The sequence below is a fragment of the Lagenorhynchus albirostris genome, chromosome 20 (assembly GCF_949774975.1).
Source record: "Lagenorhynchus albirostris chromosome 20, mLagAlb1.1, whole genome shotgun sequence".
In the NCBI taxonomy this organism is placed as follows: Eukaryota; Metazoa; Chordata; class Mammalia; order Artiodactyla; family Delphinidae; genus Lagenorhynchus; species Lagenorhynchus albirostris.
The window spans coordinates 17231522-17246700 of NC_083114.1; the positions used below are offsets into that span (position 1 = coordinate 17231522).

Here is a 15179-nt window from a genome sequence, read left to right on the forward strand (position 1 = left end):
TGATAACCTGAGTTTGGAGACCCGGGGTATTGGTCAGATAATAGAAACAGTAATGTATATAACCAACATCTCAAAGTGTGGAACTGCAACAATAGTTTAGAGAGAATATCTGATACACTTAGATTATAAGGGACAGAAGATGCTTTTGTGTGGTTTAGTGTATATATACACACACACACACCCCTAGAATGTCCTTCATCACTTCATATTCAGTCTAAAATGGACTTCATTTTTCCCCCTAAGTGGCTGCCCCTCATGATCTCTGTTTTTGTTCATGGTAGCAACAGTCTTTGTAATGACAGAGCCTTGGTATACAGCAAGTCCTTTTAATTCAAGTCCTTTCTTTCAGCGCTGATCAGACCTTGGATCATGTCGGTCCTTTCTTCATATTTCTGAGTCAGTTTCTTCTTTCATTGTCACTTATTTTCACCGTAACCCTAGTATTTTAGATGCTTATTAAACCATACCTAGACTACTACAACATCTTTTTTTACTAGCCCCGACTCCTTCATATATGTTGTATATATCACTTTCTGTGATCATAACACCCCTTTCTTTTAAAAAATGTGGTTGAATAACTCCCTAACACCTACAGCAGCAATTCAGAAATGTTTGTGCACATAAATATCAGATGAGAAGGTTGTTTCAAAACAATGAAAATTCCCAGGCTTCACTGCATAAATTCGTATATAGTAGGTCTGGGCTGGGACAGGAAACTGCATTTTTATCAAGCACCACAGTTGATTCTGATGCTGGTGCTTCACAGAACATCCTCTGAGAAATGCCAGGCTCCTAGGAGAAAACCTGAGCCCCTTAGTTGAACAGTTCTGGTCCATTCACAATTTAGCTATTCTGTATTTTTCCATCTTTATCTCTTAAAACTTCTCTACGTGAATCTTCCATTCTAGCTAAACTAGCTGATTCTTACCTCAACACATCTGGTCACCTATTTTTCTCCTTTCCCTCTCTCCATGAGGCCTGCCCATCCCTCTTCCTGTTGAGTTTGAAATTCCTCCTGCCCGCTTCAGCATCTTTTATGTAGTTTTCACTGGTTACCCAGTTTGTGTTGATTTCTCCACTCCTTTGAACTTAACAAAAGTATTTTTCTCTGCAATTTCTTTGACAAGTGATTACATACTACCTCATATCTTTTCTTTGTTCTTGAAATATTTTTCTTTTATTTTAAAATCATTTGACTTGTCATAGTTTTGTCTTATTTTCTCCCAGTAAGACTTAAAACTCTTAGGAAAGGATGTTTATCTTAGCCTACTTCGTAGTACCACCTGAGTCATCAAGTATAGAACACTGGTGGTTTTGATTTGAAATTCCCGTACTGTAATTTGTGGGCTTTCTGATGGTCCTTATTTTGACTCCTCACGTTGATTAGCATTCTTTTGAGTGTAAGCAACATATGACCTAATACAGCTTAATCAAAAAGTGGAATTTATTGGCTCACACAACTGAGTAGTACAGGGATAAATGTGATCCCAGGAGAGGGGCTTTATCTAGGACTCAGATGAAATGGCCAGGGCCCCAGTTTCGCTCTTCATTTCTCTGCTCCATTTCTTCAGTTTTTAGACAGGCTCTTCCTTCATATCTCAAGATATGAGCTAACAGCTGCCAGAGCTATATGGCATTTATAAACATCAGGAAAGAAAAAGGTCTCGATTCCCAACGGTTTAAGCTGAAGTCTTTGAATTGGGCCTCTTTGGCCCTGGTTGTTCTGCTTTGAGTCATGTGATCATTGTTGAACCATTCTCTCTGGTCACGGTGGGATAAAGGAATTGACTATAAGTCATTCAGGTTACTCCAGGACTCCAAGTAGGTCATTCCCACCCAGACTGTTCACCTGGGAACTTGGATGGGCCTAGAAGCAACCAGCCAAAGTCCATTGACTTCCTCCTTGCTTGACTATGGTGGGCAGGTTTGTTGTTATTGTTGCTCAAAGTTACTGATCTGGGGATTTGTCTCTTCCATTTTACTTCAGCCTTACTTCTCAGTGTCTTAAGAACAAGTGATTTAAAAAATGGATTCAGACTTTGTGTAATTGTTTAATATTATAGTTAGTTTTCTCTAGAAAACTAGTCAGAATATAAGGGAATAAAGTAGATTAGTAGCATCTGTATATCCATTCAGAACTTTGTTAATGATCTGTGTACTTTTTTTCATCTTCCTTAGGTTCAAAACTGGTCAAATCAATGGCGATTTGCTGATATACCACGTCTTACTTACTTTAAAGCCATATTATGCAAAGCCATATGAAATTGTAGTGGACCTTACCCATACTGGGCCTAGCAATCGCTTTAAAACAGACTTTCTCTCCAAGTGGTTTGTTGTTTTTCCTGGCTTTGCTTATGATAATGTCTCTGCAGTCTATATCTATAACTGTAACTCCTGGGTCAGGGAATACACCAAGTATCACGAGCGGCTGCTGACTGGCCTCAAAGGCAGCAAAAGACTCATTTTCATAGACTGTCCTGGGAAACTGGCCGAGCACATTGAGCATGAACAACAGAAACTACCTGCTGCCACCTTGGCTTTAGAAGAGGACCTGAAGGTATTCCACAATGCTCTCAAGCTAGCTCACAAAGACACCAAGGTTTCTATTAAAGTAAGTTTCACTCCCTGTTAGGTAAGTGATTCATTGCCTTTCTTGACTAACCTGACTATATACTGGACTCCCCAGGGTCCCGGTAGTAATGTATCAAACGTAAAGTCCAGATGGAGGAAAACCAAGCTTTCTGTATCTTCATGGAGGTCCTGCAGAAAACTGGAGAGGTGTACCCTTAATAATATTCCAGGTTGGACTGGAGGCAGGAGGGTGTTGTAGAATGGGCAGTTTGCTGTGTATGCGTCTTACAGTAGGAATATGTGAACAGTGGAAAATTACCTATTGAGAGTTCTTCTGATTATTACATGCTTTTTGCCGAGTAAGGAAGGTGAACCTTCAAGATAAAACCTGTAATTATCCATAGGATTCTTGACCTTTTAAAAAATAACTTTTTTCTGCTGTTTTCAGTCACTTTTGACAGCATTTATGACAATAATTATTGAACCTATTTGAATACATAATGGTGGTAACTCTTCTTTAAATGGTTAACATGGTATTTTGTTTGGTTGGTTTTCGAAACCTCTCAGAATTCTACGTAATGAAATTTAATTCTTTTCCGCTCTACCCTCTTGCTACCATTTTTCAGGTTGGTTCTACTGCTGTTCAAGTAACCTCAGCAGAGCGAACAAAAGTCCTGGGGCAGTCAGTCTTTCTAAATGATATCTATTATGCTTCGGAAATTGAAGAGATCTGCCTAGTGGATGAGAACCAGTTCACCTTAACTATTGCAAACCAGGGCACACCACTGACCTTCATGCACCAAGAGTGTGAAGCCATTGTTCAGTCTATCATTCACATCCGGACACGTTGGGAGCTGTCGCAGCCCGACTCCATCCCCCAGCACACCAAGATTCGCCCAAAAGATGTCCCTGGGACACTGCTCAATATCGCGTTACTTAATTTAGGCAGTTCAGACCCTAGTTTACGGTAGGTTTATAAAAAACTCATTTCAATCTGATTCAAGGTTTGTTGGTTTTAAAATGAGACCAATTAATAAACTTTTAAAGCAGCTTCTACCTTAATACTGTAAATTGGCAAGTATTCTATATTGGTTAACCAGTATGACCTCATCCAGTTCGCATGAACTGTGGAATTGTGAATAGGGTGATTCACACTAAACCAATGTATGTTCTTTCAACTTGCAGCTGAAACATACAGCATAGCAGTTTTGGTGGGGGGTTTTCTGTTCGTTTGGTTTTTTTTTAAAAAAAAGTATTTTTTTTTTCCCTAAAAGTCTATTTCTAAATTAAGTTTCTCCTTTTCTGAGTTCTCTAAATTTTTCCCATGTTCAAAAGTACATCACTTTAAAAAAAAAAAAAAAAAGTACATCACTATTAAGTTTCCTCGCAGTCAAATTAGATTATCATTGTTTGAAAAAAATTAGATTATCATTGTTTGAAATCATTGTTGAAAAACATTATCATTGTTTGAAACTTTAGCATTTTAACTGAAAGAAAAAAAAAAAAGAAAAGAAAAGGAGGGCTTAATGTTCAGTAACTCAGTAACGTAGCATAGTTTCCACCTGTGTAACTTTAACAAAATTCTTGAAAGAAAGCTTAAGACAAATACAGATGTCAGATGAGCAGAGTATAATTGGTTCTGGTTAGGCTTAGTAATCAAAACATGAATGAGGAAAGGGCAGGGCCTGTGGAGTCAGTAGATTAGGTTTAAATCTAGATCTGCTTCTCTGTATGACTTTGGGCAAGGTACTGAAGTTCTCTGAGCTCTAGTTGCCTCATTTTTAAAATAAAGGTAACGTTGCCTTCCTCATAAACCTACAAAAGTTTAATAAATGTGTGGTAGTATAGTATAGCATCTAGCAGATAGTTCGTGCTTAGCAAATATTATTTCCTCCCAACTTGCACCCACCCTTTCCTCTCTCTGCCATTGTCTCTTTGCACCACTTCCCTCTTCTGCCCCTCTCTTTTTCATGTTAAGATAATTTTTTGTTCCAGGTACCTTGGGACTGTCAAGTTTTTACAGATATAAATTCTTAGCTTCAGAAAATCTTCCCTTGGGTATAATATAACCCAGGTTTATTAATGGGCTTTTTAGAATTCCAAATTCTCCCTTATTTGAGAGGAAAAAAAAAAAATCAGCAAGATTTCTTTACCTGGATGGGCCTCATGGGGTTCATGAACTCCCACAAAATATACACAAAACTTCATGTATGCTTAGCTTTCATTATCTCAGAGGAGTCTGTGACACCTACTCCCAGTTTGAGGAATCCCAGTTCTTTGTAGCTGTTGAAATATACAGAGTGAAGGTCACTGTCAAAATAGTATCACTCAGAATTCCTAGGAGTTTGCAAAAGATAAACTTAGAAACAATAATATTAATATTTCCATTTTAGGAAAATGGAACTATAAGTCTGTCTTGAATTTCTAATTCAAAATTCCTTATAGAAGAATGCTAGCAAACTTCCAAAAATTATTAGCTTGAATGAACCTCTATTCTCTTGTGAAATAAAGCGAGCTGACAGCTTCTGCTTTTTGCTGAAGCATGTTGTCGCAGAGAAAAAGCCTTGAGGCAAACTTATAATTTCAGTGGCTTTTTCCCCCCATATGGTTGTTGCATAAATATATTAGCATGATGAAAGTTCAGAGGTAAGGAAAACCTGAAATTTACTGAGCAAACCATTTCTTTTGTGGATAGGGGAGAAAAATCAATCTAAAAATTGAGTTTTTTGAGCTGTTTCCTAAGTTGTTTAAGTGTATATTTAGACATTTATAAGGGAGCTTTTAGTTCTCATGGAACCTGGATATATATTATGGTTTGGGTTTTGTTTGTTTTTTTTTAATTTAGTGCTTATGTATAATAGTAGGAATTCATAAAAGAAAAAAATGGCAGGGGGGACTTAATTATATTTAAAAAATGTTTGACCTCTAGTTTGTATTATAACTTGTAGGACGCCTAGAAAGAAATTCAGTAGATGCTGATGAAAGATTTTAACAATCTAATTTGATGAGGGCCATCTTATTTCTCATTATCCCAGTTTTAACTGGATCTAGTGGGAGCGGGAGCCACAATTTGAGTTTTGGCCTCACTGAAAATACGATATGCCTTATTCTGACTTTCTTTATATTGATCCACCTTAAGACCATAAAATTCTCATATCTTATATCCCAATGAAATGTCTTTTAGAAAGGCCTTATATTCGCTGCCTCGGGAGCCTCACAGTTCTCTTCTGGTTATGTGAAGATTTCCCTTTTAAAAAAATCCCTAAATGATAAAGGGGTATTTTGGGTTTACCATAGAATCACAAAATCTTATCTCTAATTGATCATAAAATTTAAAAATAGTTGATCTATGCTTGGTAATAGAATCGTAAGTTGTACGTTATGAAAAAATTTTGGAATTATAAGAAGTTTTAAAACAACTTAATTTGTGTTTTCTCCTAGGTCAGCTGCCTATAATCTTCTGTGTGCCTTAACTTGTACCTTTAATTTAAAAATCGAGGGCCAGTTACTAGAGACATCAGGTTTATGTATCCCAGCCAACAACACCCTATTTATTGTCTCTATTAGCAAGACACTGGCAGCCAATGAGCCACACCTCACCTTAGAATTTTTGGAAGAGTGTATTTCTGGATTTAGCAAATCTAGTAAGTAATGATAATTTTCTTTGATACTAACAATGATTCTAAGAAGATTCAGAGACAACCGTTTCATTTCAGAATTTGCCAGTGAAATCTTTAGTATAGTTCCACTTCTTTACTTCTGTTTTTTCGTCTGACTGAAGAAACTTCATGGTAGACCACATTGAGAAATCCACCAAAATTCTGGCAATACAAGCAAGGTGGCAAGATTTTGATACCATCTATGTCTCTGGGCAACTTACAAAGCATTTTTCGTACTATTTCAGTTTAATTAGCTTTAGTATTTCTCTTCTTAGCAGGTTATTCCCAATGAGTAAAGTATCCACTTCCTTGATTTTAGGGAAGTAGCCATTTCCTCTTTTCTTCAGGTTGACTTTGAACTGTGATTTTATTGTTCATGTACACTTCATGGAGAATGCAGTGGCACAAAATACAGAGTCCAGAGTCAACTCCTGACTTGGCTTTGATAAGTGTCATAAATTTAACATCTACTCTTTATGTCTGTCTGTCTTCAGATCCTATAGTAGTATAAATGTTATTCTTCTCCCAGCTTATTTCCTGACATTTTCTTTTTTTTAATTTATCAATGTCATGAATAATATTTTATAGTTTTTTTAAAATTATTTATTTATTTATTTTTGGCTACGTTGGGTCTTTGTTGCTGCATGCAGGCTTTCTCTAGTTGCAGCGAGCAGGGACTACTCTTCGTTGCAGTCCATGGGCTTCTCGCTGTGGTGGCTTGTCTTGTTACAGAGCACAGGCTCTAGACACGTGGGCTTCAGTAGTTGTGGCACGCGAGCTAGGTAGTCATGGCCCACAGGCTCTAGAGTGCAGGCTCAGTAGTTGTGGCACAAGGGCTTAGTTGCTCCGCGGCATGTGGGATCTTCCCGGACCAGGGCTCGAACACGTGTCTCCTGCATTCAGGCGGATTCTTAACCACTGCGCTACCAGGGAAGTCCCTCCTGACGTTTTCTTCCCTTCCCTTTTCTCTCCATAATACATAAAACTTTTTTTTATGCATTCAAACACATTTCTTGATTTTTCTGTATTAAGTAATTGAAAGCTTTGAAAATTCCGTGAGACCAGATCACTATATATTTTTACAGTTAAGAGATGTAAGAATATAACCCTAAAAAGAAAATCTGTAAGACTGACAAAACAAGAAAAGTATAAAGCCTTATTGAAACATATTAATATGAAAAAAAAGATTTGAGTGAATGGACACAGGTATTGTGTTCCTGGATGAACAGTTCTTCCCAGATTATTACAATATCAATGTAATTCCTTTAAAATATCTATGAGATTTGAGGATTAAGAATGAGGTAGAGGGCTTCCTTGGTGGCGCAGTGGTTGAGAGTCCGCCTGCCAATGCAGGGGACACAGGTTCGTGCCCCGGTCTGGGAAGATCCCACATGCCGTGGAGCGGCTGGGCCTGTGAGCCATGGCCACTGAGGCTGCGCATCCGGAGCCTGTGCTCCGCAATGGGAGAGGCCACAACACTGAGAGGCCTGCATACCGCAAAAAAAAAAAAAGAATGAGGTAGAACTTTAAATGATTGTACATTTCACTAGAAAGTACAATAGCTAAGAAAATATTGAAAGGAAAGAAAACTGAGAGGGGCTTGAATTAACAAATATGTTCACACATAACAACAGTGCAATAATTTAAACGGGTGTTCAAAAATCAGCAGTCACATCACTTTAAGAGAAACAGATTGATAAAGAAGTATCACAAACTAATAGAAGAAAGAGTAACTCATTTAAGAAATGAGGCTGGGAAATGAATTAAGTTGGGTCTTCATCTTAATGCCAAACCACAAGATGCCAAAATAAGTTCTAACTATCAACATATTTAAGAGTTGAGAGGAAACTTGCACAAGCCTCTTAGATAGCCTCATCCACCAGAGAGCAGACAGCAGAAGCAAGAAGAACTACAGTCCTGCAGCCTGTAGAACAAAAACCACATTCACAGAAAGATAGACAAGATGAAAAGGCAGAGGGCTATGTACCAGATGAAGGAACAAAATAAAACCCCAGAGAAACAACTAAATGAAGTGGAGATAGGCAACCTTCCAGAAAAAGAATTCAGAATAATGATAGTGAAGATGATCCAGGACCTCGGAAAAAGAATGGAGGCAAAGATCGAGCAGATGCAAGAAATGTTTAACAAAGACCTAGAAGAATTAAAGAACAAATAAACAGAAATGAACAATACAATAACTGAAATAAAAAATACACTAGAAGGAATCAATAGCAGAATAACTGAGGCAGAAGAACGGATAAGTGACCTGGAAGACAGAATGGTGGAATTCACTGCTGTGGAACAGAATAAAGAAAAAAGAAATGAAGATAGTCTAAGAGACCTCTGGGACAACATTAAACACAACAACATTCACGTTATAGGGGTCCCAGAAAGAGAAGAGAGAGAGAAAGGACAAGAGAAAATATTTGAAGAGATTATGGTCGAAAACTTCCCTAGCATGGGAAAGGAAATAGCCACCCAGGTTCAGGAAGCGCAGAGAGCCCCATACAGGATAAACCCAAGGAGAAACACGCCGAGACACATAGTAATCAAATTGGCAAAAATTAAAAACAAAAATTATTGAAAGCAGCAAGGGAAAAATGACAAATAACATACAAGGGAACTCCCATAAGGTTAACAGCTGATTTCTCAGCAGAAAGTCTACAAGCCACAGGGAGTGGCATGACATATTTAAAGTGGTGAAAGGGAAGAATCTATAACCAAGATTACTCTACATGGCAAGGATCTCATTCAGCTTCAATGGAGAAATCAAAAGCTTTACAGACAAGCAAAAGCTAAGAGAATTCAGCACCACCAAACCAGCACCACCAAACAACAAATGCTAAAGGAACTTCTCTAAGTGGGAAACATGAGAAGAAATGAACCTACAAAAACAAACCCAAAACAATTAAGAAAATGGTCATAGGAACATACGTGTCGATAATTACCTTAAACGTGAATGAATTAAATGCTCCAACCAAAAGACAGGCTTGCTGAATGGATACAAAAACAAGACCCATATATATGCTGTCTACAAGAGACCCACTTCAGACCTAGGGACACATACAGACTGAAAGTGAGGGGATGGAAAAAGATATTCCATGCAAATGGAAATCAAAAGAAAGCTGGAGTAGCAATACTCATATCAGACAAAATAGACTTTAAAATGAAGAATGTTACAAGAGACAAGGAAGGACACTACATAATGATCAAGGGATCAATCCAGGAAGAAGATATGGCAATTATAAATATATATGCACCCAACATAGGAGCACCTCAATACATAAGGCAACTGCTAACAGCTTTTATAAAAGAGGAAATCGACAGTAATACAGTAATAGTGGGGGACTTTAACACCTCACTTACACCAATCGACAGATCGTCCAAAATGAAAATAAATAAGGAAACAGAAGCTTTAAATGACACAATAGACCAGATAGATTTCATTGATATTTATAGAACATTCCATCCAAAAACAGCAGATTACACTTTCTTCTCAAGTGCGCATGGAACATTCTCCAGGATAGATCACATCTTGGGTCACAAATCAAGCCTCAGTAAATTTAAGAAAACTGAAATCATATCAAGCATCTTTTCTGACCACAATGACATGAGATTAGAAATCAGTTACAGGGAAAAGAACGTAAACACAAACATATGGAGGCTAAACAATATGTTACTACATAATGTAGAGATCACTGAAGAAATCAAAGAGGAAATCAAAAGATACTTAGGGACAAATGACAATGAAAACATGACAATCCAAAACCTATGGGATGCAGCAAAAGCAGTTCTAAGAGGGAAGTTTATAGCAATACAAGCCTACCTCAAGAAACAAGAAAAATCTCAAATAAACAATCTAACCCTACACCTAAAGGAACTAGAGAAAGAAGAACAAACAAAACCCAAAGTTAGCAGAAGGAAAGAAATCATAAAGATCAGAGCAGAAATAAGTGTAATAGAAACAAAGAAAACAATAGCAAATATCAATAAAACTAAAAGCTGGTTCTTTGAGAAGATAAACAAAATTGATAAACCATTATCCAGACTCATCAAGAAAAGGAGGGAGAGGACTCAAATCAATAAAATTAGAAATAAAGGAGAAGTTACAACAGACACTCCAGAAATACAAAGCATCCTAAGAGACTACTACAAGCAACTCTATGCCAATAAAGTGGACAACCTGGAAGAAATGGACAAATTCTTAGAAAGGTATAACCTTCCAAGACGGAACCAGGAAGAAATAATGAACAGGTCAGTCACAAATAATGAAATTGAAACTGTGATTAAAAATCTTCCAACAAACAAAAGTCCAGGACCAGATGGCTTCACAGGTGAATTCTATCAAACATTTAGAGAGAGCTAACACTCTTCCTTCTCAGACTCTTACAAAAAATTGCAGAGGAAGGAACACTCTCAAATTCATTCTATGAGGCCCTCATCACTGTGATACCAAAACCAGAAAAAGATACCACAAAAAAAGAAAATTACAGACCAGTATCACTGATGAATATAGATGCAAAAATCCTCAGCAAAATAGTAGCAAACAGAATCCAACAACACATTAAAAGGATCATACACCATGATCAAGTGGGATTTATCCCAGGGGTGCAAGGATTCTTCAGTATACGCAAATCAATCAATGTGATACACCATATTAACAAATTGAAGAATAAAAACTATGTGATCATCTCAATAGATGCAGAAAAAGCTTTCAACAAAATTCAACGCCCATTTATGATAAAAACTCTCCAGAATGTGGGCATAGAGGGAACCCACCTCAACATAATAAAGGCCATATACGACAAACCCACAGCAAACATCATTCTCAGTGGTGAAAAACTGAAAACATTTCTTCTAAGCTTGGGAACAAGACAATGTTGACCACTCTCACCACTATTATTCAGCATAATTTTGGAAGTCCTAGCCATGGCAATCAGAGAAGAAGAAGAAATAAAAGGAATACAGATTGGAAAAGAAGAAGTAAAACTGTCACTGTGGACGGCATGATACTATACATAGAGAATCCTAAAGATGCCACCAGAAAACTACTAGAGCTAATCAATGAATTTGGTAAAGTTGGAGGATGCAAAATTAATGCACAGAAATCTCTTGCATTCCTATACACTAATGATGAAAAATCTGAAAGAGAAATTAAGGAAACACTCCCATTTACCACTGCAACAAAAAGAATAAAATACCTAGGAATAAACCTTCCTAGGGAGACAAAAGACCTGTATGCAGAAAACTATAAGATACTGATGAAAGAAATTAAAGATGATACAAACATATGGAGAGATATACCATGTTCTTGGATTGGAAGAATCAACATTGTGAACATGACTATACTACACAAAGCAATCTACAGATTCAATCCCTATCAAATTACCAGTGATATCTTTTACAGAACTAGAACAAAAAATCTTAAAATTTGTATGGAGACACAAAAGACCCCGAATAGCCAAAGCAGTCTTGAGGGAAAAAAATGGAGCTGGAGCAATCAGACTCCCTGACTTCAGACTATACTACAAAGCTACAGTAATCAAGACAATATGGTACTGGCACAAAGACAGAAATATAGATCAATGGAACAGGATAGAAAGCCCAGAGATAAACCCACGCACCTATGGTCAACTAATCTATGACAAAGGAGGTAAGGATATACAATGGAGAAAAGACAGTCTCTTCAGTAAGTGGTGCTGGGAAAACTGGACAGCTACATGTAAAAGAATGAAATTAGAACACTCCCTAACACGATACACAAAAACTCAAAATGGATTAGAGACTTAAATGTTAAGACCAGACACTATAAAACTCTTAGAGGAACACTTAGGAAGAGCACTCGTTGACCTAAATCACAGCAAGATCTTTTTTGATCCACCTCCTAGAATAATGGAAATAAAAACAAAAATAAACAAATGAGACCTAATGAAACTTAAAACCTTTTACAAAACAAAGGAAACTACAAACAAGATGAAATGACAACCCACAGAACGGGAGAAAATATTTGCAAACAAATCAACGGACAAAGGATTAATCTCCAAAATATATAAACAGCTCATGCAGCTCAGTATTAAAAAAACAACCAACCCAATCCAAAAATGGGCAGAAGACCTAAACAGACATTTCTCCAAAGAAGACATACAGATGGCCAAGAAGCACATGAAAAGCTGCTCAACATCACTAATTATTAGAGAAATGCACATCAAAACTACAGTGAAGTATCACCTCACACCGGTTAGAATGGGCATCATCAGAAAATCTACAAACAACAAATGCTGGAGAGGGTGTGGAGAAAAGGAAACCCTCTTGCACTGTTGGTGGGAATGTAAATTGATACAGCCACTATGGAGAACAGTATGGAGGTTCCTTAAAAAAGTAAAAATATAATTACTATATGACCCAGCAATCCCACTACTGGACATATACCCAGAGAAAAGCATAATTCAAAAAGACACATGCACCCCAGTGTTCATTGCAGCCACATTTACAATAGCCAGGTCATGGAAGCAACCTAAATGCCCATCGACAGATGAATGGATAAAGAAGATGTGGTACATATATACAATGGAATATTACTCGGCCATAAAAAGGAACAAAATTGGGTCGTTTTTAGAGACGTGGTTGGACCTAGAGACTGTTATACAGAGTGAAGTAAGTCAGAAAGAGAAAAACAAATATTGTATATTAATGCATATATGTGGAACCTAGAAAAATGGTACAGATGAACTGGTTTGCAGGGCAGAAATTGAGACACAGATGTAGAGAACAAACGTATGGACACCAAGGGGGGAAAGCGGTGGGGGGAGGGTGGGTGGTGGTGTGATGAATTGGGAGATTGGGATTGATATATGTACACTAATATGTATAAAATGGATAACTAATAAGAACCTGCTGTATAAAAAAATAAAATTCAAAAAAAAGAATATAAAAACTGGGACCATTTAAAAAAGAAAAGGAAGAATAATATCTAGTTGCTTTGTGAGTAAGGACTTACGAAGCAAAAAACTACAGATGGAAACAAAGGAAATGGTGAACAGTTTTTACCATGTAAAACTTCAAAATCTCTAATTAAAAAAAAAAAGTAAAAGGTAGATTAAAAAAAAAACTTAAGTATGCTTGCAACAGATATGAGAAAAGCATAATATCTTTATCATGAAAAATTCTTACAGATTAATAAGAAAAATGGATCAACAGTAACATGCTGGTCATACTAAGAAAGAATATGTTTTTAAGAGTTCACTAATAAATTCAAAGAAGTTCAAACTGAAAGAATAGTAAGATAATATATTCAACTATCAAATTGGCAAAGATATTTTTTTAAAAATTCAGTGTCGATGTCTTTGGAATTGTGAACAGGGCAGCTTTTCTAGAAAGCAGTTTTGACATGGATATCAATAACCTTATGGATGTTTATAGCTTTTGGAATCATAATTCCACTTTTTAGAATTTATCCTAAGGAATTAATATTCATATGTTTATCATAGCATTATTTTTTATTTAGGTTTTTTTAATTCAGGTATATCTTATCAATAAAGTGCCCAAATTTTAAAGGAACAGCTTGATTAAGTTTTACATGTGCATACACCACAAAACCGTCTCCCAGGTCAAGATACAGGACATTTCCAGCATCCGGAAGGCTCCTCTCAGTCAGTACCTGTCCTCACCAAGAGTAACCAGTATTATGACCTCTGTTGCCATAGATTTATTTTGAACTTCACATAACATTATTTATAATAGCAAAAAATTGAAACAGTCTAAAAGTAGATAATGAAGAACTGACTACTTTGTTGGATCTCCATATGATGAAATAATATGAAGTCATTAAAAACGTTTTTGGTGTGGAATTTCAGTTTGGGAAGATGAAAAACTTCTGGAGATGGATGGTGGCGATGGTTGCACAACACTGTGAATGTACTTAATGCCACTGAACTGTAAACCTTAAAATGGCAGATTTTATGTTATGTATATTTTAACATAATTAAAAAATGTTTTGGGTGCTCTAGGTGAAGTTATATAGAGGAATTTTTGCATTATTTTTGTATCTTTTTGTAAGTCTGAAGTTATTTCAAAATAAAAAGTTATAAAATGTCTTTGGAGAATTTTTAATGTTGAGTAAATCTCAGTATAATACATAGTGAAAAAAATATTCAGATCATACTACATATATAGCATAACCCTAAATTTTTGTGGAGGAGTTGGGATGGGTTATGTGTGTGTATACACACACGTGAATATACATTATCTTTGCATAGATTTGAAAGCCTATGGAGAGATCAAGTGATACACCAATATATTGATATCAGTTTCATTATTGTGGTGATACTTTCCTTTTACCAAACTTCCTGTGATTACCCACATATTCCTTTTACAATTAGAATAAAGCAAGAAAAATTTTAACTAGAAGTTATTGAAAGGGAGAAAAATAAGGACTTTCCTGGTGGTGCAGTGGTTAAGAATCCACCTACCAATGCATGGGACACTGGTTCGAGCCCTGATCTGGGAAGATCCCAAATGCTGCGGAGCAGCTAAGCCTGTGCGCCACAACTACTGAGCCCACGTGCCACAACTACTGAGGCCCGTGCGCCTAGAGCCCGTGCTCCACAACAAGAGAAGCCACCGCAATGAGAAGCCCACACACCGCAACCAAGAGTAGCCCCTGCTCGCCACAACCAGAGAAAAGCCCGCGCACAGCAACGAAGACCCAACACAGCCCAAAAAAATAAAATAAATTTATTTTTTTTTAAATGGAAGAAAAATAAAACTTTTCAAAGATTGGCTTAATGACTTTGAAGATTACTTTCTTTAAGGGTTGCTCTCTTTCTTCATCTCTATCTTCAGTCATATATTTGCCAAGTCTCTTTTCTCCAGGTCTGATTCTAGGTAATGGTCTTTATCTTTTACCGTTTTTCCCCCAATCTTTTATTTTAAAATAATTGTTGATGTAAT

The 15179-nt window shown here is 36.7% G+C and overlaps 1 protein-coding gene across 3 annotated transcripts in view; it reads left to right on the top strand.

Moving 5' to 3' along the window:
* The window catches only part of NF1 (neurofibromin 1), a 250631-nt gene that overhangs the window by 200084 nt on the left and 35368 nt on the right, over positions 1-15179 (top strand). For all 3 annotated transcript variants that reach the window (XM_060134147.1, XM_060134148.1, XM_060134149.1), the window contains 3 exons: positions 2179-2611; positions 3198-3538; positions 6013-6215. In XM_060134147.1, coding sequence (XP_059990130.1) covers positions 2179-2611; positions 3198-3538; positions 6013-6215 — 977 coding nt within the window. The remainder of the gene's footprint in view (positions 1-2178; positions 2612-3197; positions 3539-6012; positions 6216-15179) is intronic.